We start from the raw sequence: 27,542 nt of genomic DNA on the forward strand, positions 1-27,542 counted from the left end.
TGCTATCTTTTTGCTAGGTGATAAAGCCTACTCAAATATATTCAATGTCCATGATCCATTGTCTTTAACAAAAACGGTATATAGGTCTAAAAAGAGTATAGTGTCAACCATATTTTTATCGATCTACAAAATTGCAAAAACCGTGTCAGACCCCATGCAGATTCCATGCTCTTATTCTCAAGATATTTGGAATAATGTAACAATACCTTAATTTGGCTTGTTATTTTCTCCATTACTTTCCAACTCCACTAATTTTGACATTTTCTACTAAAACATTAACAATAGTGCAAGCTTTTTGTGACAAGATATATAAAACAAAATATGTAAGCAAAAGTTAAACTTCGTTGAATAGAGCGACAGTGTTTTTTTCAAGATTTTGCAAAAATAAAGCAAATCTTCCGTAATTTCATGTGTCTACTTTTTTAAAAGCTAAATGAAAAAATCTTATTTATTGAACTTATTTTTTGGTATGTTGTCAAAAACAATTGGGGGCTAAATAGTGAATTTTAAGTGTTAAAACATTTTTGGCCCCCGCACATATATGTGGGCTTATGTTATCATCCAGATTGTTGCCTGTCCACCTGCTTGTCTGTCTGTCTGTCTGTCTGTCTGTCTGTCTGGTTGTTTGGCTGTTCGGGCAGAAGCAAATTCATTAATCCACTGTCCAGCTCCAACACAATTATCAACTTCAAACTTGGTACATTGATAGTTTATTTTTGGCCTAATGTGCTGCATAGTTTTGTGTCATGTTATTTGCATATTTCATGAATATTAATGAGCTTATTTGCATGTTGCATATTATTTGTATTTACAAACCTTTGTTATTTTGTATTTACACACCTTTGTGTTGGGGCCACTTTAATTATCTATGCGTAATTCTAGTTGTTTAAACGTTACCATATAATTCCATATAATGGAATTTCCATTCCATTATGTATATTTTTTATGTACTATGGACTTCAACTTTTGAAATATGTATATTGTACATGACGTAACTTATGTAACACTCAACTGTTACTTTCATAACATAAACATAGATCTATCGTAACTAAAGTTAATTCAGTATGTCTGCTGTATAGTGCTGTTATTATTTTAAACTAAACTTTGTCAGTACTTTACATTGGACACTTAAAATTTCCAAACAAAAAAACCCAATATTTTGTTTGATGTAACTTACAAACATTAAGTGTTACTATTAATTGCTGATCACACAATTTTGTATGAAATTGAAACATACACTGGCAGTATCTACCACTATGGGTTGGAACTTCTCAACTGATATCCCAGACAGAGACGCACTTCTGCACGGTTAATTCTCTTGTTGTAACTTTGGTGTCCTTGAAACGGCCCAATAAATGTAATGAACCTGTTTTTATTACAGCAAAAAGGGTATTTACAGAAGAAAGAGAAGACACAAACTGAGCAAGAAATTTCACAAATACAAGATGGTGACGTAGGTGATATTGCTGATATTGCCAATGTGTTAGAAGTAAGTCATAATATTTAATCTCATGATCCTACTGAAAACACAAAATGTTTATTTTAAGATTATTAGCATGGCCAAAGCATTATTCTCAAACTAAGAAACATAAAGATTTTTTAATTCATAATTTTAATGATCACACATACAAATTAAAGTGCACATGTTTTGCTACATGTAAAATGTTATCATCTGACAAAAAATATAGGTCTACAGAATTTTATATTCCCAACATTCACTATTTGATATACATACATGGATGAATCCTCTTTTTACTGTTTATGTATAACTATTTTCTTTGAATTGGTTTTTGACTCCTTTCTTTGATCCTATTTTGGTAATTATTATTTACTTTTTGATCATTTTAACAGGACATAAATGAAAAACCAACAGAGATGTGTACATCAGGTAGGCACTATGATTGTTGTTGTTTTTTAAATAATAACCTGTGTTGGAAAACTTTGGAATTAAATCTTCCACTTGAATTTACTTTAAAACTTGCTACATTGAGACTGATACCAACAGACTTCTTCAGCTCTATCCTCCGGATCCTTAACAATTTCACTCCTTTTATCCTGATAATCAAAGTCTTGATCACGCTTAATTTGTGTTCTAATGAGCAGTGTGACATGGAACTTAGATACTGATAGTGTGGGTGGGTTTTCTAAAGATCTTGACCTTCACACTGCCATCACTAGCTCGTACGACCAGAGTGTCCAGAAAAGGAAGTTGTCCATCTTCCTCTTCCTCTCTAGTGAACTTAATTTTGTTGTCTTCATCATCCTGGATGAGGAGCTCACTTTTCAAGATACTCCATATATGTTTTAGCCACCAGGAGACAAGGGCTGCCCATTGTGTATCCTTTTGGTAGTATTTCTCTCTAAGCACAAAATATGTGGTACTCAAACAACAATTAAAATAAATGATGTAATATGACGTGTTATATGTCAGTGCAATATCTAAAATGTCATTTGCAATGTTTCAATTGTATTTCCAGGAGAGGAGGTGACCACAGACAAGAAAGACAAAAAGGCCAGGAATAAGGTAAGCATATGTTACAGCTTTACATATAAATAGAATTAGTAAAATGTACTGTTAGATAATTTACTAAATTGAACAAGGCCAGGATACTTCATCTGAATATTATCCCAGATGGGATGTTTTTCAACACAGAATGATACCTCTGTTTTCAGCTTTGGCGCCAAATGAATTTCATAGATGCAGGTTCCATTTGATTCAATATGGCACATACTGTCAATTTTGATGGTATTGACATTCTGTGGTATTTAGAATTCTTTCTTGAACAAAATGTCTTTCAGTCATAATTCAAGTGTAGAAATGACAATTGCAATTGGTACAAATTTGCCTCAGTGATTTTTTGGCATACTTGTAATTTATAGGAATTCAGTTACAGTATAGTTGGATTTTGCTAAGAAAAAGGTTATATCGAGACCCACTTACAAATGTATCAGCAACTGCATAACAGACTAGCTCGCATTATCTTATCTGATGATATTAGAACACCTGTTAATGATATGATGAGTATTTTACAATGGAACAGACTAAATGATAGATGGTCTAACCAAATGTTGGTTCTAATTTTCAAATGTCGTAGGTATGGCTCCTAGTTACATATCATCTCATTTCAATTTCATGTACAGCATGCATTATAAAGGTTCAAGGATTCAAACCAAAATCTCCATGAAGTGTCATGGAATATTAATACCTTGTGTGCTGCCAAAATTTGGAGCAGTCTCCCTGATGCTTATGTTAAATGTAATTATGAATCCATGATTATCTCTCAATTAATACATAGGATTATTCCATCATAAATCTGGTTTTTAGGCCCATCTGTGTATTCATTTGTAATTTTTTTATCCATCAACTGCTGACTGTAGTTTTTACACGTATGGTCTGTGGTTTCTATCAAATATCACTATAACTGCATTTAACATGCATTTGAGGTCTTTTGCAGCAGTTTGAGACCGAGGACTGTCCAGGGCCAGGGAGAGAAAGTGCTATTTGCATACCCATTTTTAGATTTGACATTCTATGAAGAAAGGATTTCAATCTACCATAAATGAATAAGATGTTTTTTGTCAAATTTCACTAGTGAAGAAGGTGACATTTTTCTTTCTATAGTGTTGATTTGTTTTATATGAGGTGTAATTTTGATGGTTAGTCACAGTCATAAATGAACGATAATATATCATGTTTACAACATATAATTAATTGTATGAAATCGATCCAATCTTGATTTCCCCATGGAAAATCATTGTGAAGGATATGACAGTTCAAAACGGTAATTCTGGGTATCTTGTATAATATAATCTGAAAGTGTTGATATTTTTAGTTTCAGCGATATTGCAGTCATTAAATGTCTAAGCAACAGTGCTATCCTAGCATTATTACATGTATTATTGTAACACATTGTCTTACATACACCCTGCCAGGTTCAAACATTTAGGCTATCATAATCAATATTTTAAACTTTCCTGAATACAGAAGTATCCAAAGGACATGCATAAAGTTGAATGCACTATTTGCTTCCGGTCCTACCCGGCATGCAACCTTGGCCAGCATCTAAGAAAATTTCACCAATATGAGGATAAGGTGGCAAGGAAAAAAGAGTTAAGAAGTCAAAAGATAAAGTAAGTGGGTTGTTCTTCCTTGCTGTTATTGAAACACAAATAGTACAATTCATATTTCATGAACCATGCACAAGGAGTCCAAATTTTTAAGTTCCACTAAACTACGGTACTTGTTTTATCATCCCGGGTGTATCATACTCTTACAATTAGCATTAACTATAGGCCTTTATGCTAGCTAAATACTGAATTATTTCCACATCTCCTGTGATTCTTATTAATTGTTGTATGATCTTGATTTAAAAAGGTCTGCCTGAAGTTTCGTAACTATATAGTGCTTCCTTAAAAATTGCATGATCATGATGATTATATATAGAGTATCATTCATCAGTATGCATGAATAACAATTCCATTGGTTAATAGCCAAAGTAATATAATTTTGTATTCTGTCGGTCCGTGCCACGTCACTTCCGGTTGATGATACGACTCAAATTTGAGTGAAAACAAGTCCTTGGTTCGATTTTTTTCTTGATGATTTCTGTCATTGGTGTTGTGTATATTTCGATCGCAAATAGTCAGTGGAATCAAACAAGTTTCTAAGTTTTCAGAGTGGAAGTTACTTACTTGATTTATCGTTTATATATAATGACAAACCGACAATTAAAGTCCATGGTTGAGTGTTGTTTTTCCGAAATTGATTTATGTTGCCACTCCAGTCTGGAGTGACTAGTCTCCTTCACAGCCGGTTTCTGTCGTTCATTACAAACCGTGAGCCACGTGAAGCTTGGGCCCAAGACTAGAAGCTGGACCAACAGAATTATTTAGTTTTCATTTAAATCTAATAGAACCATATTAATCTGCTCTTAAGCAGCAATCAGCAGTTATGCATACTTGGTTGCGCTGATTTGTGTCTTTAGAATACAGATATGCAATTTTTGTCAATTGTGATATTTAGGGTAAGTTGTTATGGCAGACTGAAAAAAATTGGCATGGAAAATCAATTTTTGCGCCTTTGTCAAAAAGTGCTCATTTTTGCAGAAATCTGCCATGCTAGTGGATTCATTGCATCATTTCATTTCTGAAAATGTATACTTTTATATACTTATCAACATTACTTTTTAAGATACAATACAAAACAATGTCTAAAATTTCCCACTTTGAGTGATCTTCCATGCCACCTTAACCAGAGAAGTTGAATTCAATGTATACAGTTTAAAATACTTTTAAACATGTCTTAAATTTTGTTATACTTAAAAGTACATTTAATTTGTACTGTTGTTTCTTTCAGGAGACTAAAAATGATGGTCGTAGTGTGTCCGAGTATAGAGATTGCCCAATCAAAGATTGTGGTTCAACTGTCAAAAGAATGGATGCTCACCTGATGCGTGTCCATGACATACAGGTAACCTACTTAAAGTTTGCATTTGTTGCAAAATTTGCACATGTTTCACATTTTGTAATTATGCTTATGATAATAATAGTAACAATGATACAGTTCCTATTATATTATTATTATATTGCCTGTATACATAAAATCTATACAATAAGAAAATAATTTACATTCCTTCTCATTAAAATGGCAGCACATATTCTTGGCATCCATGACAGAGATGCAATAGCCGCACTTTGTCCTGTTGTTTTTTGCCCTGTTGAAATTTGAAATTGGCCAAATGCTCTGGTTCTTGGCAAGGTAAATGAATTGTATTGTTTTGGCTGTATCATTATGTATCATAATATTCTTTGCAAATGATTTTGTAATTATTGTCTGATTTTATATTGTCTGATCTGGACCTTTTGGGACATCATTACTTGGAGCTTACCAGAATAATGATAGATTAGAATGAATGAATAAATGATTTTTCAACTTTTGATCTTGGGTATTTATACAGCTGATGATGAACAACTGAATCAATCTTTTGGCATTATCTAAAATTGATTTTTGTGATCAGCAACCTTTTTTAGAGCAATGTTACATAATATTATTTATAATTTACCTTGACCACAGAAAGATGATCCTATCTTGAAAGAATACGGAAAAAAGAAAAGACAGAATCAGGAGAATACAGAAAAATGTGAGCCTAACAAGCAAGGTAAGTATATATGATGTTTGCAAAACTGTTTGCACAAAGCTGCAAGTAAACCTATTATTTATGTGCCTTGAGTACTTACTATTGAAGAGATACCACACAATTCTTAAATGTGTCAAAGTTTCAATAATGCCATTTTTGGACCTGCTAAATATTATATGTCACTTCCTTTGGCTCACTAAACTTCATTGCCCCTCATTTACACTCCTTTAGGACTTTTAAAAATGCTCATTATAAAAGTCGAGAAGTACAATTTATTTTTTGAAAAAATATATGAGTGGTATATTTGTTGATATATACTATTGAGTTACCAAACCTAACCGTTGGACAGCGGTGCTCAAGTTTGGTTCATTAACTTGGTTGTTTCTTGGTATACACTGCCTACTACATCCTAAACATAAAACTAACTGAAGATTTATTTAATTGGTCACTCGACTATACCTAATCACAATCATCTACGAAGCTGTATTTGATTCTTTCAAAGGGATGTGTGAATGTGTTATCTCGCCTAAATTTTGGTTAGATAAATTAATGTACAATCATGTTGCTTTATTTTCCCTTTTCTTTGTACAGCCATTGGCAGCAGCAACATCATGGATGATTTTACAACGTGGATGTCATGTACATCATCTGCCGATGCAAAAAACGTACAGCAAACCAAAAGGGAACTCCAAGACTTTCAAGATGCGGTTGCCTCTGTTGAAGGCAAACAAAGCAGTTTGAGAATGTTGGTCGGAGCTGACACAACTTCATATACCAAGTAGGTTTAAATATAATTATTACACTCATTGTGCATTATCATCATCATCATCATCATCATCATCATCATCATCATCATCATCCTTCGTCTGGACAGGCGACCACAAGATTTCCTTATGCACAGTGATCTTTGGCAAGTACAGCTATCTATTCTGCTTGAATCATGCCTTTGTTGTATCCCAGCTCATTTTGCATGTAGGTTATATAGGTGGTCTGTCAGTTGAAGGATTCCTTACAGAGGCTCAAGTGTTGCAGGTCACGTCATATGTGGTGGTGTTTGAGACATGATCTGATATGATGTTTGATAGTGTTTGAGACATGCATGCAATGACCATCATGCATGGTGTTTAAGACCCCGGGGGCACTCAACACAAATGACCATACGGGTATGCTCCCCGAAAGACCCCCATTTTGGGTTTCGCAGCTCTGAAAGACCCCTATATTTGACCAAAATAAAGCTCCGAAAGACCCGTGATTTTGATAATTTCAGCTCTAAAAGACCCAAAAATTGCTCATTCCTCATATTTCTTGTTTTTTCAGGCGATTTTCAACCAAAAAGCCAAGAAAGACCCTTGATTTTGACTTTTGCAGCTCCAAAAGACCCCATTTTACTTGTTCACAGCCCGGTTCGCAGCTCCGAAAGACCCCTTTTACAGTACGCCGTCAGCTCCCAAAGACCCACCACCTCAAAATTCGGGGAGCATACCCACCAAAATATTTTGATGTGCCCCCCCCCCCCGGGTTTAAGACATACACTCATTGTTCATGCTGACTTGCTAAATGTCCAAATTTTTATCGATACAGTAATATCTTATCATTATGATTTAATTTAAAATTTCATTTTACCATATTCCCAACAACTTGACATTTTTACTAATATTAAGTTTAGTTTAGTTTTGGATGGTTTATTTAGGTAGGTTTTTTTGAAAAATGTTTTATAAAAAATAAAAATAAATGTAGATATTTATAAAGCACTTTATACCGTAAACAGCCTCAAAGCACTTTACATTCATTCTGCCATCATTAGAATATGTGGGAAACATGTTTGCTGCATACCAATTGGCGCAGGGTTCATCAGTACAACGACTGTGACTAGCCCTTACAGCTTCCCATTGCACCTGGGCTGGGTGAAGCAACACGGTGGTGGGACAGGGATTTGAAACCATGCACACCAAACAAGCTCTCAGATTATACGTCCAAGGCTGTAACGATTGAGCCACCATGTTTTATATACATGTATACTGTTGCTCCTTCACTATAAGTACAATTTTATGTCATAAACTCTGAGTCACAAAGAGAAGTTTAAGTTTTTGTAAGGAAGCTGTGGAAATTTTTTATTTTATTGCCCCTATTGACAAGTTTTCAAAACGAAATGAATTTTTAAAATTACAATAATGAACACAATCCGAATCTACAACTGCATTTGACCAAATTAACGCACAGGCGCTAAATCAGTCACGGGAGGGGGGCCTTAATAAAATGATGAAATGCAGCATACAGGTGTTACTAGACAGTTGCCACTTAATTATTTAGGAATACTTATTATGGGATGGGTGCTAATTAGGTTCAGTATGGTACACTGAGGTACAAAAGTATTCAATATTATAAACTTCATAGTACCATTAATACTGTCTTCATAAAGATAGAGTCAGTGTGTGTGTTTGTATTTTAGCCTTCTTAATGAAATAGAAATTTCATATATATTAATACATTAATACATGTTTATGTTCTTGAAATTAAATAGAATAAAATCATGTTCATAGGTTCATATAAATATTCATTCTATTTCAGAGCCAGACAGAACTTAAGAAAACAGGATGGTGGGACATTTCAGCCGAAATCCAAACTAAAGATCCTGGATGCAGTCATCAAATTCTTTAGATTTTTAAGATCGCATCCACTACACCAGAAGGTGCTCAGATGCAATTCTGAGAGATTGTCCATGTACCAAGATCACCTTGGCGATCTCAAAAAAGGATTAAGCAAAGATCGGTCTGATCGGGAGTATGATGTCAAGGTGCAGAAGACAAGTAAGTACATTATCAACCACAGCATTTAATTTACATCTATATTCATGGTAATAAGGTAATTCATTTTGAGTGAAGACACCTGGCCATGTGTCTAAGACACCTGGCCATGTGTCTTGAACTCACCACCCAAATAAAGTGGATGTGTTGCGTTTTTCTGGTGTAACAAATTTACTGTTACTTTACAACCATACAAGCCATACCTTAGGTTTTGGTATCATTTTAAAAGTTAAACATCCTTCTCAGCCTATAAAAATCTCAAGATATAAAGTTGCATGATACTGGAGAAGTGTCTTGTTGTAATTTGAGTATTGAGGGTGATGGGGAAGTGGAGGTGTGGAAGCAGCATGGAAAGCACGGCATTCTACTTTGTTTTTAAAATTGCTCCCATTTCCAAAGTATAAGGTCCCTGTCCATGCAACTTGGATCCAAGTGTCCATGAGTAAAGAGGTATTGAGCTCTCCTCTTCTCTTCTCTTCCTTTTTTTCCCTCCTTCTCCCCTCTTTCTTTTTTCTTTCCTTTTCCTCTCTCCCTTTCTATGTGATTTACCAATGACGGCACAATTTTGTCCCTCTAGCTACTGCCCTGCTCATACAATGCTCGTCGATAGTGGGTAGAATAACCATTTGTCTGGCGCCTTGCTCTTCCACATGCTGCTCACCATATGCTTCTCTGGTCAACTCCCATATTCTGATGGTAGACATCGGTAACCCTGGCTCTGTCATGTCTAGAGCAAGCATTCTCATCTTGGAGGATTGCATTAGGTCCCAGATTGCGAAGATACAAGATTGCAACTTGCTGCACAGAATATTAAATGGTAAATTTGGCAAATGCTGTTTGATGGCCCACTGCATTCACCAGACGTATACTTAGCCATAAAAAAAAATGATGGTTACAGATGTGGTGTCATTGTAAATGAGAATAAATTAGCTGTCCAATGATATGCAAGATGATATAAACATGTCAATATAGGTGATCATTTTTGATGAGTTTATAAAAAATGACTGTATGGCCCTTTGATACCAAAACTATTTCTACAACAACATAATTATATTGTGCTCTAGAAGCCAGTGATATTATAGCGATTGTTTACACATGTCTGCATTTTTTCATCTAAATTTTATACATTGTAGATAATAGTACATGCAGATAATAGCATAATGTATTTAATTATCAGAGGCAAAGGTGTAAAGAGGTATGCCGTTAGTCCGTTTTACCTTCCTTTATGTACTGATTATAACGTTCTTTTGACAAACTTTAAAATTTCAGAGGAGGAAATTCCAGCAAGGGATCTGTTTGAGTACAGAAGGAAGGCTGATGACTCTATGGTACCATTGGAAGGTAATTACTTCAAACAACAGTGTTGCTATTTAATAATGACATACACATTTTGTATTTATGTTAGTTTCAGTACATGTGTATCTTCTGAAAAGTAGAAGTGTATAATGTTAGGTCAATTCAAGGCAATTTTTAATGTCATGCCCAGAAACGAGGGTTGTTTGCTGTTATGTTACATAAAAGTGTAGTTAGTAGTTAGAGGCTGTATCGATCAGTGATCCCAAGGGAAGTGCTAAGAACTGAAATCTTCAAAGTGAAGGATTAAGCCAGTAAAATTGTCATTATAGGTATTTTCTTCATGAAAAAATGGGAACAGCCCAGCCCATTTAAAAAGTCTGAAGGAATTAGTCTGAAAAGGGTTAAGGTTAGGGTTTAGGGTATTTTAGGTTAGGATTAGGGATAAGCGTGGGGTTGGTGTTAGGGGCTGTGCAATAATTAAGAGCTGCTGGGGAGGGTAAAATTGTGAAGGGTCCAAAGATTCTTTGGCTAGCTAGGGTGGGTGGGGAGCAATTTTTGGAACACCTTGGGGTGATTTTTGACACACATTTTTGGCACCTTTTAAATAACTTGCTCTAATAAGGCTTAGGAAAATAGTTCAAATTTTGTGCTCGCTACGCTCCCATCATATATCTAGACCATTTAATGTTTTCAGATTGTGAACCCAAAAAAATTGGCATTGGCACATGCAAAGGGGGGGGGGGTAAAGATTTTTTGGCAGGCTGAGAGGTGGGGGCAAGCAATTTTTAACAGGCCGTTAGGAAATTGTGAGTCCCGGGGCTAGTAGTTATTGCAGAGCCCTTAGGGATAGGGTTAGGCTAAGGTCATATTATAATGACCATGAAGACTATCGACCTACGTAACCAAAACAAAACCAAATTGGGAAAAAGTGACTGCATTGATCATTATGCTCCATTCAATTGCATGACAGCTACAAGTGTTTGAATGGACAAACATGATCAAATGTGACATTTACCCTCATGATGTTGTGTTTGGTCTTACCACTTTAGCACATCCATTGTCATCAAAAAATGCTAAAATCTGATTTTTAATGATTTTTTTAATGTGCCTTTATGAATGAGTTTAATAACTTTGCATCTGTAACGTGTCAGGTATTGTGAAAAATCTAAATATTTTGCTTGTGGACCTCCGAATACAAGGCTATAGCCCTCGGGATATTCCTCGGTTCCAAAGGTAAAAATGGTTATAAACTGGCCTCAAAAAGAAACTTATAATTTTCCACAAGGTCATATCTTAAAATCCTCTTCATAATGAACAAAAATTGCACACAGAATTACTTCAATACTCTACTCTAATCACATGTCAGTAACCAAGCAGTTGTTCAACTGACACAACAGTAAAATGCACTGACATGGAACACCTTCCTGGACCAAAATTCACATCCCAACAGATTTCTGTTGTTGGGTCCCAATTTTTCGCTGTACATGAACACAAATATAACTTCAATACTCTAATCTAAACACATGTCAGTAACCAAGCAGTTGTCCAACTGACACAACAGTAAAATGCACTGACATGCAACAGCTTCCGGGACCACATTCACAGGCGAATAATTGGAACCCAACAAAAGAAATCTGTTGGGATGTGAATTTTGGTCCAGAAGGGTGTTCCATATCAGTGCATTTTGCTGTTGTGTCAGTTGGACAACTGCTTGGTTACTGACATGTGTTTAGAGTAGAGTATTGAAGTAATCCTGTGTGCAGTTTTTGTTCATTTTTATGGAGAGGATTTTAAGATATGACCTTGTGAAAAATTATAAGTTTCTTTTTATGGCCAGTTTATTTTCACAATGCCTTCCAAATAACCGATGTGCAGTTATTAACCTCTAAACAAGGGGAACTTTGGTGTTATGTGTTTTGTTACCTTTTTCTGTTGAGATGGTAATTATAGTATTGATAAACAAATAGATCAATATTTCCCCACCATTTTGTAGGAACCTCAATTTTCAATCATCTATGGTTTACTTTGCAGGCCCTTTTGTACAGTAATATTATTGCTTGTTTTGATTAAAGAATTTTAACCTCAACACTACACTATTTTTCGCTCACCTGGAATGTTTTCACAAGTTCGACTAGTGTCGTCAGCTGTGATGATATCTGGTCTACAGTCAGGATATCCTCACTGATGAAGTCATATGATTGACATAATTGTCAATCATATTGGGGCACGGTGGCGCAGCGGTACGGGCTCTACCTCGCAATCGGAGGGTTGCGAGTTCGCGCCCCGGCGGTGCCATCGTGTTGTGCACTTGGGCAAGGCGCTTTACCTCAATTGCCTCTCTCTACCCAGGGGTAAAATGGGGAGCTGTTAGGAATAATGTCCATTGAGCGCCGCCCAAAGGTATGAGCATGCCTTGGGCATTGTATGGCAGCTGACATATTCTAATGACAGCAGAATAAATGTAAAGCGCTTTGATACATGTGAAAGGCGCTATATAAATGTCAACATTTATTTTTTTTTATTTTTTGTTTTTTATAATGTCATAGGACGTTGCGATGTAGTTCCAGGTGAGCAAAAAATAGTCGACTAGTGTTGAGGTTAAACTCTATAACCATTTTATTTACCACTACGTATGAATATCCCCTTGTATATTTGCTTTTTTTGTTACCAATATCAGCTAAACATAAGCATGGAAAACCGTTCACCGACAAGGAACACCTCTTCTGGAGGAATCATATTATTCAAACCATAAATCAAACAAATGGTTTGCGTACCGCCTCCATTTGCGACATGACAACAGAAGAATGCGACAATGTTGTATTCAATAAAGAAAAGAATCTGTATGTCATATTGGTAAGTATCTGAATATACAAAGTTTGTACTGCATGCGGGCTAATAAGGGAAGGACAGAAGACAACTTCAAAACCTTTCATGCCAAAATTAACTTAAAACCTGTAAATCATATTTCTAAGCTGAAGTAGCAAAAAGAAACCCAATTGTATATATTATCCACATTTTACTACTTTATTTGTACCAATAAATTAAATGTTGCCAAAGTGACCATGTGAAAGAAAAAGATTAATGAATTAAAAGTTGTACTTTTTGCAGGGATAGTTGCACCAAAATTATAAAGAGATTCATATAAATTGAAATGTATTTACATTTGAATTGTATATTCAGATTCCAGTCTTGAAATTTTTGAAAATGAGTGATGATATAAGAATTTCACATAAGATTTCACTGTTTCTTTAAAAGGTAAAAGTGCGGAAAACACGCCGAAAATTCGGGCCTGCCCAGGTATGCCTAGAGCCAAAAACCTGGAACTGGCTTCAGATATACCGTTATGAAATACGCAAGTACTCGCCAAGAATGAAGGTGTTCCTCAATACCGATGGAAAACCAATCACGAACTTGCCAGAGCAGTTAAACGCCCACTGGTATGGTGTGATGCGTACACATCAAAATGTGTGCAGCACTGCCATGCGGCACAAGGTGTCCAATGTCGTAAGTAAAATAATGAACTCAAACACAACTGTTTGGTTAAAATTAGTTACCTAAATGATTGAAAGTTACCTAACTAAATTACCTGGACTGAATGAGTAGATCAGAATGTTTTCAACCATTTCCCATCAAACTCATGAGATTTGAATGATATCATCTGTACAGCATTACCTTTCCATATTTTGACCCAGCTGCCTCCTTCAAAACATAATTACAAATAAAAGTGTTTGACAGTTTTGCATTCCCAAAGCACTTTTGCTTTGCAATACATAATGACAGTAAAGTGCATTAACCATGTTGGCAAGATTTTTCTGCAGCATATTACAGCCAATTGTGTATCTTCCAAGCTCTCTCAGTACACAATACTACATGTATTAACAAACAGCTGCATAATAGATTTGAGTCTTGTGGTATCTGGTCCTGGTCTTACGTTCCTCCGGGATGAGAGTGACCCATGCAGAAGAAAGTATGTGCATGGTTTATCCATTTTGGTATAATCACAAATAGAACTTACATGTATATGTATGCATTTAAATTGACTAAATTTCCTTTAAAAATTTGAATTGAACTTGTCTCCATTTTTCTCTAGGTGTGGAATAATAAATACTTCTCCTTGGATGAGGCTGCAAACACAGCCAGATTCCAAGGGCATAGTGTGGCAACTGCAGAGAAGTTCTACCACCAACACAACAGTGTTGATTTTGCCACAACTGCGTTCCTGAAAATTCAGGGCGCAATGAGGGAAGAGGCTGAAGAGGTGAGTACAATCGGGTATTTAGCACTATTGGATCGATGTTGGATTGCCGTACAGTCGCCCCTATTACATAGGCTATAAATGTGAAGTAACTGCATGCGTGCATTTACATTTAAAGCGCTGTGCAATATTTCTGTCCACCCTGGTGTGGTGAATTCTCAAAACGGTCTGCCAAAAGTTGCATCACCCCTTCTTGGCCATGCAAACAAATTTTTGTCCCCCTTTTAATGTGCCAAAAAGTCTTTACCACTTCCCTTAAGGGACCGTTCATTATTTATAGGGGAGGGGGGCCGGGAGGATTTCAAAATTGAGTTCATAAAGTTACACAACCCCCTATTAGCAGCATCTAGAATTACATAACCCCCCCCCCTATTGAAGAAAAAAAAATACGTAACCCCCCCCCCCCCTCACATTGAGAAATACATCATTTTGCTGGTATACCATGGCGGATTCTCCTTTTGATGGCCCCTGGACATGGCATCATGATTGCCACCTTCTGGCTCTTCACACCCCTATCCCCACAATTGTAATCCAAGTTTTTTTCCAAGCTGTCCCCAGAAAATATGCTATTTCAATGCTAAAATTCAAAGAGAGATGTATCGGAGTCACCGAGCCAGGAGCAAAAATTCCACATCGTCCCACTGATCTACTACTAAAAGAACATTACCTGGACAAATGCGCTCGAAGCGCTCGAAAAAAAATATGCTAAAATGAACAAAATTGAAGACAATATGTGCCCTAAAATCATTCCAAAGGATGATGCATAGGGCTTTCACAACTTTTGGTTAATTTAGTCCCAGTATTTTGATCTAGTATACAAGTTTTATGCTTTCTCTAAGCATCAGAGGAGCTGCCCTAGCACTCATATTTATGATTTACATTGTAGAATGGATGGAATTATAACTCATTTTTGAGATTCGTGTTCAAGTTCAAGATGAAAAAACACACCAGAATTTACAAGGGCACGTCTCGCAGATCTACTCACAGAATGGTTTTTCTGAGATAAAATGCGAGCGAAGCGCCTGCCAGTTTGGCATTTTGATACTAAAAAAATGGGGTTAATATAGGGTCTAAAATAGACCAAAAGGAAGATGCAAATCATAAGTTTTGTCACAATACATCTGTCGACTGAGCAGGGGAGGGGACTGACTTGCCACCCTGCCATATGGCTAATGTGCTGATGAACAGTGGCGTAGATTTCTTTTTGACATGAGGTGGTTGGAAAAATTTCTTGAAGTATAAAAATGTGAATCCAGCACCTTTTGGTGAGAGAATAAGTTTATGACACAACTGCATGCGAAGCGCACAAAAATGTTGCCATATTGAAGATAAACTCAAAATATGGTGCAGGAATGAATTAAGCATGCAAAGCCTTTTAAAAATTGACATTTTGTGGCTAAAATGGCCAAATATGAGGTAAATATTGTAGTGAATCATAATCATAGTGAATAATTTAATATTAAATTTCACCTGACCCCCCCCCCTATCAGGAAAAATAAAATCACATAACCCCCCCTGTTTGTTAAAGTGAAAATCACATAGCCCCCCTACATTTTCCCCGGCCCCCCTCCCCTGTAAATAATGAGCGGTCCCTAACACATGCAATATTTGGGGAATGCAAATTTAAAACCTGGCATTGTAATGTCATATCATGCGAACACAGCGTGTGCTGGAAATTTAGCATATTCGAACATGTTAACATTTTGCTTCACCTTTTTAGGGCGTAAGATATGATTGGTGCCCAAAACATCTGTGCCCGCTTTCGACCTACTAAAACTGAATCGCTCGACTACCCCCACCCTCTCAACCTGCCAAAAGAATGCTTGCCCCGCTCCTTTCGACCAACCAAATATGCTCGACCCCACCCCTCTTTCAACCTGCCAAAAGAATGGCTGCCCTCCCATTTTGGTGTGCTAAAATATCTTTGCCCCCCCCCCTAATTCACCACCCGGGTGCACTACCCCTATGAGATCATACATGTAATCATGATTGTATATATACTTGCCATGGGAGCAGAACATTTTCATCTAGAGTTGTTTTTGTTTTAAATCCTGAAGATTGCGGGAACAACTAGAGCAGGGACCATTTACTCTCCATCGAAGAGGAAGAGAGAAGCATCTGCACAGAAGATTTTGCCTGTTGCGGTAAGTACAAGGTTGAATACCACTATAGTGGGAATTCCAATTGAATGAACGCAGCTTTAATAGCGTGACGATTTTTTGCGTACACTGCACTATGTATGCCAGCGTGTGCGACTGCGTGAGCAACGCGGAAGTAAATTCAACCATGCCAACGCACTTGTGATTGGTTAGCATTGTATCCAAGGTTGTGCGTTAGTGTTGTAATTTGAAATACGCGATATACGATTGCGGTTGGATCAAGTACAGCTGCTGGAAGCTGCGTTCATTCAATTGGAATTCCTACTATAATTATCTATTACACGGTTTCAATTTTGGGTTTATTTTGGGTAGAATTTTATCATATCTCTCACAATTAAACGCCACCAAACTCAACATAGGTTGACCTGAGACTTTTCTTGTTTTAACACACTGAACCATAAACACCTTAAAATGACAGTGCACCCTCAAAGCTGAAAGTTACAATAAGGTAGGGCTAATATTTGCTAAAACCGATGGCGTGCGGATGAATTTGGGTAATATTAGCACAAAAATGTCATATAATGAGAGAAATTATACCATTCCAAAGAATCAAAACCCAAAATGTACTTTTTTGGCTATATATCTTGGTCAATTTCATTGATTTTGAAGTAGTCTTTACAGCTATGCCACACAAACAAATAGTTCATCATTGTATTTTCATGCATCGCCCAGGCCTGGTATTTAACCACAAGGGCGAAAGGGCCATGAAAGAAAAAGGTGATAATGAGGAACGCAACTCAGCAAACCGCAAAGTTTGGATCCTATGTTTGCCTGACAAGAGGTAGAAGGTTGGATTTGAGGTACATGTGATTGGTTCAGAATGATATTTAGAATACCAAATGAAAGTTCATACTAGCACCTATGGGCACTGCAGACATGCAACAATGTTAACCTTTTGTGCATGTTTCACACCCAACTCGTTTATTTACACACTATACTCAAAACCATATTAGAAAGGCTAGCATCGGGTGACCTGTAGATGTCGGTACAACGTACATCATTCAAGTGCATGTATAATCATTTATAATCTTTAGGTCCGAGAAATGTGAAAGTTTGCGAATGATTTGAAACTCAGCAACAGCTGAGTAAACATTCTTTGAACACTAGATAAAAAGAAAGCGTTGCACAAAAGACCAATTTGCTTCAGACCACGCATACAGAATATTCTGTTACTTCTCTGTATTACCTTCACAAATGAAGGTGTGTAAAACGCAATAACAAATTCAAAAACCAAAAATTAATAACACTTATTAATTTTTCATTATACGCCGCGCTCTTGCAAACTTGAAGGCCAATGCGGCAAATTGTAATAAATTGTATCATTACCTGATGTCAAGAAAAGAAACAGACATGCCTGTAATATTAATCAGGAATAATATCAAACAAATCCTACTACTCTCACATAACACTTGAATCAGGCCTGTAATATTATTATAGGCTGCCTGGTAAATATACTTGAAGGAAGAGAATATCGTAAGCCTGCTACGTTAAATTGCCTAAGTAATTTTTTGTAATTTTGAGAACAAAGAACAAAATGTGGTTCAAGCATGCATCAGTTAATTACGTATATATAATCACCCTAATTATTTTGGATTATTCCCTTTTATTAGTATCATTATCATTTATTCTAGTGCAAAGATTGGTGAATAAATATGTTTAAATGCATGCTTTAACCATATTTTGTACTTTGAATTGACTTGGGTAATTAGCTTAGCCGGGGATGCCTCCTCTGTAGATATATGGTACGTATTCATATCTATCAGTTGGACAAGGTCTTGTAAACATATTATAGTAAATGTACGTAGTATCATAATGTGAATTTTATTTTCCTGTATTTTAGGTAGGAGAAACAATTCCACAAAGACATTCAGATGATGACAATGAGCTACTAGCCGAACATGACACAAATTTCAGTAATGAGGTAATACTTACTGTTTTTTAACATATTCCAGTTTTGTTTTTTGTTTTTTTGAGGGGTGGTGGTGGTGGAGGGATGGGTTTTGAGGGGAGGTATCGATTTTTATGATATACTTATCTGATATATTATGACTGTAAACACATGTACAGGTACACTTATAAAGCATGCATGTTCGTTGTACCTTTAAGCATTGTGGTACCTTGTATCAAAACATTATATATTAACACCTCAAATGAGGCTAATTGTTAGGTTAATAACTACGCCTCAGTTATTTGGAGGGCATTGTGAAAAATCTAAACATTTTGCCTTTGTGAACTGAGGCTATATTCAGAGGTCCAGAGCAAAATGCCTGACAATAACTGATTCAAAGTTATAAACCAAATTCATAACCATCATTTTTAACTCATCACTAAACTAATCTCAAGATTTTATTCTCTGAAACTTGTTGAAATAAATCATTTTAATCACAACTTACATTCTGTCCTTCAAAAAATCAAACAGGCTTAAACGGACTTACCAATTACAACAGCACGAAATCATGCCATGTTTAAGTATGGTAATTACCTATGGTAAAGTGTTCCTATGCAAAGGATGCGCACACACGAAAGAAATGTTACCGCGTAATTATTCGCTACGTCACACGCTGAGGTCATTGATGGATATCAATAACCTCTGTGCTGGTGTGTGTATAATCATATTTATACAAACAATTTGATTGGGACACACATATAGTGTGATACAAGGAGGTTATGAATTATGTTTTGGAACAATTGCTGAATAGGGTGTACGTGCAACTCTCTCTGCCCTACCCTAACCCTAAACTCCGTAAACGAGGACTGGACTCAATTTGCACCCTATTCGGTAATTGTACTTATATTTTAGTTTCCAAAAGATTTCGGTCAATAAGATAATCTACTCACAATTTCAATAAATTAAGACTTCATAAGGCATAATATTAGCAAAACTTGGTATATAATATAGGTATCTTAATCCAAAAATGGTGATTCCCAAGCTTTATTTAGAGTATATGACCGTAAGGTTATACATATGGTTGTATAGGGGGCGACAATAATTAATGATGCTCTAATATCATTATACATGTAGATTGCCAAAAAATAAGATTTGTGTTGCGTATATATGACATGTGGTTACGGAGTTAAAGATAAATTTTACTTTCGAGTTGTACAGAGTTCAAAATTAAAGTTGCCTCATCGGTCTTCATTTACCTCTTTTTTTACCAATGGATCCAAAATGTCTGCTTTAAGGGCTGGGGTATGAGCGTTTGGACAGTATTTATTTTGGGACATTAGAGCACATCAGACATATCGAATTGCATTCTGAATACGAAGAATGTCATTCTGATATCAAATAATTTTGATTTTTGAAATTCGCAATTTAATACACATTTTATGGCAAATCATTAAAATTGATATTTTTGATATTTAACAGTACTTGAAGTAAACTTTATAAATCTGATGATTTATACTTAAAGTGTATGTAGGTGGGATGAAAAGCCGACGATCAATTGAAAATTTTGACCTTTTCGTATTGAAGATATGGATTTTTTTTTCCAAAACAACAAAAAAATAGGTCTTTTTGGGAAAAATTCCATATCTTCAATATGAAAGGTCAAAATTTTCAATTGACCGTCGGCTTTTCCTCCTGCTACATACACTTTAAGAATATATCATTAGATTTATATAATTACTTTGAGGACTGTTATATATCAAAATTTGAAAAATATCAAATTTTTATAATTTGTCATAAAATTTGTATTATATTGTGATTTTCATAAAATGAAAATTATTTGATATCAGAAAGACATGCTTCGTATTCAGAATGCAATTCGATAGGTCTGAGGTGCTCTCATGTCCCACAAAAAATACTGTCGAAACGCAATAAACGCCATTTTATATCCCTTAAGTGTGTAAAATTGGCAAATCTTTGTTTTGTTTACCCATGCTGGCATTAACAACAAACCGAGTGTGACTCTACTGCATTGGACGTACACGCAGGTTTGTTCTGCGTCACATGGTAATCACAATGTTTCACATTCGCACATTTCTGACTCGTTATCCGGCCAATTTACTAAGCTGTCTTGAGCCATATGACTTTTTCGAGTTGAAAAGAGTCGAAATAATGATTTTTAAATCAAGAAAAAAATGTTGTGGTAATTTATCAGTTTCAAGTGAAAGAATGCATCTTAGTGTTCAAGTATCAATCAATCTCAAATTCAGGCATGGTCATGGACGATTGAGTCAACCCTTATTCTGCCCTTAGTGATTTTCTGTTACCCCAGGCATTCAAATAAGGGGATTTTTTATTCATTTCTTACATTTTATTTACACAACAATTATTGATTATCATTTAGTCTGCACATGAGAGTGATGACGATGAAGATAATGATGATCTGTCATGGGCCTACCCAAATGTAAGTGTAAACAAATTTCCTTTATGGCTACACAATAAAACTTTTTGTATTACACATTCATTGATATATTACGATATGACAGGCTCAGCCAGATAAATCTTAAAATGCATTGTATTAGGCCCTGAGTTTAATTTAGGAATTCTATGAATATACACCCCATGCACATCCACAAACCCCTAAACACCCCACCCTTCCACACATTTCACCCCAACACACACACCCACATACAATATGGGCAAGTACATGTACCTAGAATTTTCCAACCAAGGATTTTGACAAGTTTCTCTAAATGAGGACTCTGTACATGCTGTGCCTCTTGAAGTGTTGCAATCCAATTAGGACCTAGTATTATTAACCCTATATACACCAGCAAATGATATTGAGACACAGCCTTGTTCCCTTTTACTTTGTTTGAAATATGATGATGTTAAATGTTTTGAGTATGTGAAGTGTAATATGGTCAATATTCTCACTTGAATACACAATTTGGGTGTGTGGCAAAAACAGCAAAGAACCTACATGAAGAAGAAAACAAGCGCTAGATATTTCCATTCTATTTTCTTTATTCATCATTCACTAGATTTGCCAATATAAGATGTGATTTCATATAAAACCAAGGCACATTACAATGGAGCCAATTAATGAGGGCATTTTTTAAAATTGAGTTATTATGATCAGTTGATGGTTTTTGTTACTGCGTGAGTCAATAAAGTTATATCATATGCCTGCACAAATTCACAAAAGCATGCATCAATATGCGAAGTGCAGTTCACGTAGGTGCTGTTCCCAGCTGTGTGTACGCCATTCTATATCAACCCACTATATCATGAGTCCCGCCTATTACAAGCTGATCAGAATATATAATTATTACCTTATGCAAACATTAGGCTATAATATACCAAACGTCAGTTTTATAGTGTATTTTCTTAAGTATTTTATTGTTTTGGGATGTGTATTTTCTTATGTATTCTTTTATCTCAATTTCAAATTTGCTGTATATGGCCCTCATGGACCAGATAGTGTCACATATTCCGTAAACATTTACCTAATGGCACATATGGGGCCCCCCTTTACATAACTGGAATTTTAGGCACAAACTTAAAATGTCCTCCCATATAATTCCTGGCAAATATGGATAAAGACCGTTTTTTAATTTTCAGAGGAGTGAGCTCTCTATTTGTACTTGAAATTTACCTTAAAGGTCTACCACCACGTCTGGAATAATGAACTACATAATTGAGTTATGTGGGCCAGGGTGTGTCAGTCCAGACACCACCTAAGTCCAGACAAGTATACAAGTAAGTATATACAGGAAGGACAAGGTCACCTACCGGTTGACCAGGCCAATGATTGTGGACCTTTAAGGCAAGTGAGCCCATATGCATCATTAGGCAAAGTTTTACGGAAGCTCTATTACATTTTATTATAAGTGCACTGCATTTTCACAATTATGTTTCTCTTTTTTTCTCCTGGCAGTCAAGAGGGCCACAAAAGTTCTCCCCAAGATCCCTCAGAGGCATCATGAGGATATATGGGGATGAAATCAAGGCAGGAAAGGTGCAGAAGCACCAGGTATGTGAATTGTTGTGATGCTCATCTCAATTTGTTTAGACATACTGCATGGCATTTATTAGTACTTCCTATATATACATGTAGGTAAAACTTAAGCATTGCCACTTTTAAGGGGAAGGGTAGACAGATGCGTACACACAAGGGGTTTAAAACGGAAAATTAAAGATATTACTTCCCTACGTTTTGGTTGGTCCTATTGCTACCATTGTGTCATTTTATCGTACCATTGTATTGAGCATCATACACATTTGTATATGGTGCTATCCTTTTTAATTCAACTGTTCAAGTTACGATATATAAAAAGTTTGGTACCTATCAGACACGGATAGCACTGAAGTAGATCTAAAACTAGACATTGTATACCTATATTATGCACATAATATACATCTGCTTATTTGATGGATTTTCCCCTTTTAAACTGAAAGGTGTTTTATAAAAGTCTGCAGAGCATAAAAACTGGATTTCAATCAAGTGTAATTAGTGCTGTGGTACTTGACCAAGCTTAACGTTAAGTGTTTTGCAAGTTTTATAAAATGGTGGTTATTTATTGGACTGGAACATTATTATAATGTTTGTGAAACAAAGTAAAGGTGATGATCGGTGTCCGACTTCTCGTCCTGATTATCACATAAAAAGAACTAGGTCACACGTTGCTACACAACATGATCGGCGAATGAGGTGCCGATGTTTTGATGACATGATTCAATTAGCCAATCGGCACCCCACTTCCGTGTTTATGCTATAAACATAAATCAGCAGGCCGCTGAAGAACTTTGCCATAAACTGTAGTTGTCGAATTCTGACTGATTGTTCTGCAATATAGAGCAATAACTCTTGGTTCCTTTCATACACCCTTTTTTTGATACAGTATGCCTTGAGAGTTCATGGTGATGCCTACATGAACAAAAAACATGGAATGCAGCCACTCAAAATATACGACAAAGCTAAATCGATGGCAGTTCTCTATCAAAAGCACCGTGGAAGTAAGTACATTATACTTGTTAATTCCCATATTTCAAACGTGCCTCGGATATGATTTATATATTTATGTACAGTATTTTTAATCAATCAGGTGTATTTTGTCATTAGATTCTCTGTTAAAGGTTGGGTTATGCTGATCTCTGTTTCCTTTTTGTTTGTTTCCTGTCGAACCTCAGTCAATAATTATATTGTTACTTATAAATATTGTATTTTTTATGTTAAATTTGTTAACCCGCATTGTCAAAAACAATAAGGGAAGTAAGATTTTACCCAAGTCCCAGTAAGCTACTAATAGTGTTCCACATGCACAGTCAATATGAACTTTGAACCACATGTCCCTGCAACCTCAGACTTGACAATACATGTCTAACATTATATTAATTACAGATGCCCTATAGGTTCAACCATAGATTTTAAATCTATGGTTCAACCATCTCTAAATTCCACCCACTGATTGCTCTGTCAAACTCTTACTTCGGTCACGTCTTAAATATCAAACTCTTACTTGGGTCACATCTTAAGCCAAGAAGTCAAGACTTCTCAGCTCTTTTTTCAAAAATCTCTTTATATTAACAATGTAAATCAGGACATTTCAATCAGTTGGGTTCAGCAGCTAAGGCAGTGATTGTTCTAAAAATAATTTTGGCTTATACTAAGTGAAAACTAAAATAAAGTTTCAACTTAAGCTTGCGTAAATTCACAATAGTGAGGGCCATCATGCATTATGCAACGTACAGCTAGCTTATCCCTGCGCCTTATTACGTTCATACATTTCTATATCATAAACAATGTTGTGAGTCTCATAAGTTATCCCTATTATAAGTCGAACATATACAAATAAAAAATATCACTCATAAACTTCATATGATTTTTTGTTTCCAAATATTGATGAAACATGGAATTTTATAACTTTTATTCCCAGTTCCATATGGGTCAAACTGTATGACATAGCTGGAATTATTAATCCACTTTTGGAAATGACCTGCACTGACCTCACTTGCCAATACATGTGTGGTTGAGTGTGCCAGGGACACTGGTTATGCAAGATGTACATAAATACATACTGTGTTGCATAATTTTCATTCTTATAGACCATGACCTCAAGCAGAGAGAATCATATCTGAAGAACAGGCAGGATTAAGAAAAGGGCACAGCACAGTAGAACAAATTTTCAATCTGAACAATTCCGCATAGATCAAAAGCCACTTTACCACAACTTGTGTTTGACCATCTCTGACAAGTTGAAAATCCTGTGAAAGTTCAACATCAGTAAAGAATTGTGAATGCAATTGAAGCATTGTACACTGCATCTAAAAGTGCTATACTTCTTTATAGTGGATGAAATCAGTGAGTGGTTTTGCACCAGAGTTGGAGCTCAACCAGGCTGTGCTGCTATTGCCAACAACAACGTCTTCCTTGTATCATGATGAAAGCTCTTGATGGTTTTGAGGGAACAGTCAGTTTTGGAGGGCAAATTGTTACCAACTTGCGATTCGCTCATGATATTGACCTCTTGGCTGGACAATAACCTGAAGAACAAAGTGACCTCACAAGAAGGCTTGATGACAGTCTGGGTGACTTGGCATGGAAATCAGTACTGCAATTTAAAGAGCCAGATCTTCAAGTGAAGATGGGGTCTGATGGAAATGTAGAAGTTCATGTTAGTGGGAAAGAACTTGAACAGTTACATAGTTTAAATACCTTAGTGCAATCATCACAGATGATGCCATTTCAGAAAAAAAAAGAATTAACATGTTTGAGCTGCATGAGAAGGCTCCTCGATCCAGATCCACTTCTCTACACATACTACAAACAAATAAGAGCAGTGATGAAAGTTTCATTATGGAGAGTACGAACATCTGATCTCCATTGTAGAATACAAGTCCAGTGGTTTGGCCATATGTTATCAGGAGAAAGAACTGATTTTATTGGCCAGAAACTACTAGGCTTTCAGTTCATGGAACAGTACCGTAATCTAATCTCTGTATTTTTAAGATGATAACAAGTCATCACCACATTTCTAATTATGCTATAGCCATAAAGGGCGATACTTGTTGTTTGCAGTGTGTCACAAAGCTATCAAATTAAAGACTACAGAGTAGTCATCATGGCTATTACTGATGTTTTGCATGTTTTAAACTGCTGATTCAGTGAAGTCATCAGAAACTACACTGGTGCACCTGATTGAAAGGCAGGGCTCTGTGGTGTTGAAGTTAGTCAATGGCCATATTAAACACATATGGCAGCTGTTTTGTTATGTATGGTTAACATTAGAAATGACTGTTGCCTATGCTTTCTTCACATAGTACTGTTACTGAACCAAGATGTTAAAATATCCTAACTCACAAAATAAAACCTAAGTGAGCTACCTACAAAGGCCAATGTTTATGCAAAAATATAAATGACTGCCCATATAGCTGTCTTTACTGTACTGTGTAGTTGAGAATTTGCTTAAATTTACAAAACTTTCCTGTTTTTTTTTTAATTCTACATGGTACCACACAAGAGTGATCACACACATGAGAGGGTACAGATAATTTACTAGCATTTATCTGCAATGCTCTGGGTCTTTTGCATTGCTAAGTTTCCTCACCAGCATCTAGAACTTGCACAAGCACAATGGCACAATAGTCATTTTGTCTGAGACATAATAATCTGATCTCAAGATTTGAAGATCCTCAGCCCTTCATTAATGTTTTGACATGTATTATGTATTGTATTATCAAATCAATTAAGCTAGGTTTAAAATGTGCAAGTGTGCCCCTTTGTTTAAATATGCAGTTTTAGGAGGATTCAGTTATTTTGTCAACTGTTATTTATTTGTCAATTACCCACTATGATTTCATGCATCTCAGACCTGACTATCAGATTACTGTAAGAACTATTTCTCTATATCTCATGACTTTATGTATCTTTTCACAGCTAAAAACCGTAAAACAGACCCTCCTGTGCCAGATGAAGTGAAAACAGATGACAAAAAATGCCCACCACAGACACCTGAAGAGAAATCAGAAGAGGAATTACATGATGCTGTCACAAAGACTAGCAAGAAGAGGTGCCGTTCAAGAAAGTCAAGGAAACCCCAACACTGGCATCAGCAAAGAAAGGTAAGTTGGAGTTTATTTATGGACATGATCGTAAGCAGTTTCACCTCACCCAGCTCAATCGCACAGCCTTGACATTCATTTAAACACTCCCTCTTCTCGCTCTCTAAATGCTCTTAATGTGAAGTATGAGGGATGGTCAATATGTTCTGCAACTATTATTTATCTCCGCTCAAGCATGACTTTGATGAATTTTACTTATGGTAAATACATGTTTGTACCTTTAGATAGGTCGCAGTACTCCATATCTTGTTCCTATAGAAATTTGCTAAACATTGTGGATATAGGTTTAGATACATTGTATAGAAGCATAATGGGAATGCAAGGATACCTGTGTCCAAAATCTCATGTCCTTTGTATGGTCACTGCAGACCTGCCAACCTACCGAAGCCAGAAAGAGGGACATTGAGACCAAAACCCTATTTACATGTACATAAATCAGGTACCTACATATTCAAAGACTTGAGGTGTGCAATACTTTCAGAATTCAGAGAAGTCATCAGAAACTACACCTGACATTGGTGCACCTGATTGAAAGGCAGGGCTCTGTGGTGTTGAAGTTAGTCAATGGCCATATTAAACACATATGGCAGCTGTTTTGTTATGTATGGTTAACATTAGAAATGATTGTTGCCTATGCTTTTTTTCACATAGTACTGTTACTGAACCTAGTGAACCAAGATGTTAAAATATCCTAACTCACAAAATAAAACCTAAGTGAGCTACCTACAAAGGCCAATGTTTATGCAAAATATAAATGACTGCCCATATAGCTGTCTTTACTGTACTGTGTAGTTGAGAATTTGCTTAAATTTACAAAACTTTCCTGTTTTTTTGCCAAATACGACCTGTAACCACACAAGAGTGATCACACACATGAGAGGG

The 27,542-nt window shown here is 36.0% G+C and overlaps 2 protein-coding genes and 1 long non-coding RNA gene across 3 annotated transcripts in view; all 3 read left to right on the top strand.

Moving 5' to 3' along the window:
- LOC140142344 (uncharacterized) overlaps nt 1-27,542 on the top strand; it is a 209,518-nt gene that overhangs the window by 23,017 nt on the left and 158,959 nt on the right. The gene's annotated exons all lie outside the window — the stretch shown is intronic.
- Nucleotides 1,852-4,096, top strand: LOC140142820 (uncharacterized). The gene is made up of 3 exons (XR_011857589.1): nt 1,852-1,888; nt 2,478-2,524; nt 3,986-4,096. It is a non-coding gene; the product is annotated as an uncharacterized lncRNA (long non-coding RNA).
- Nucleotides 6,749-27,192, top strand: LOC140142969 (uncharacterized). The gene is made up of 13 exons (XM_072164997.1): nt 6,749-6,915; nt 8,706-8,944; nt 10,211-10,282; nt 12,915-13,090; nt 13,493-13,741; nt 14,328-14,495; nt 16,550-16,636; nt 18,492-18,572; nt 20,941-21,000; nt 22,477-22,572; nt 23,441-23,555; nt 26,476-26,660; nt 27,142-27,192. Exons 1-13 carry the CDS (start codon nt 6,749-6,751, stop codon nt 27,190-27,192), a joined length of 1,746 nt encoding a protein of 581 aa, XP_072021098.1.

The sequence above is a fragment of the Amphiura filiformis genome, chromosome 20, assembly GCF_039555335.1.
Source record: "Amphiura filiformis chromosome 20, Afil_fr2py, whole genome shotgun sequence".
Classification (NCBI taxonomy): Eukaryota; Metazoa; Echinodermata; class Ophiuroidea; order Amphilepidida; family Amphiuridae; genus Amphiura; species Amphiura filiformis.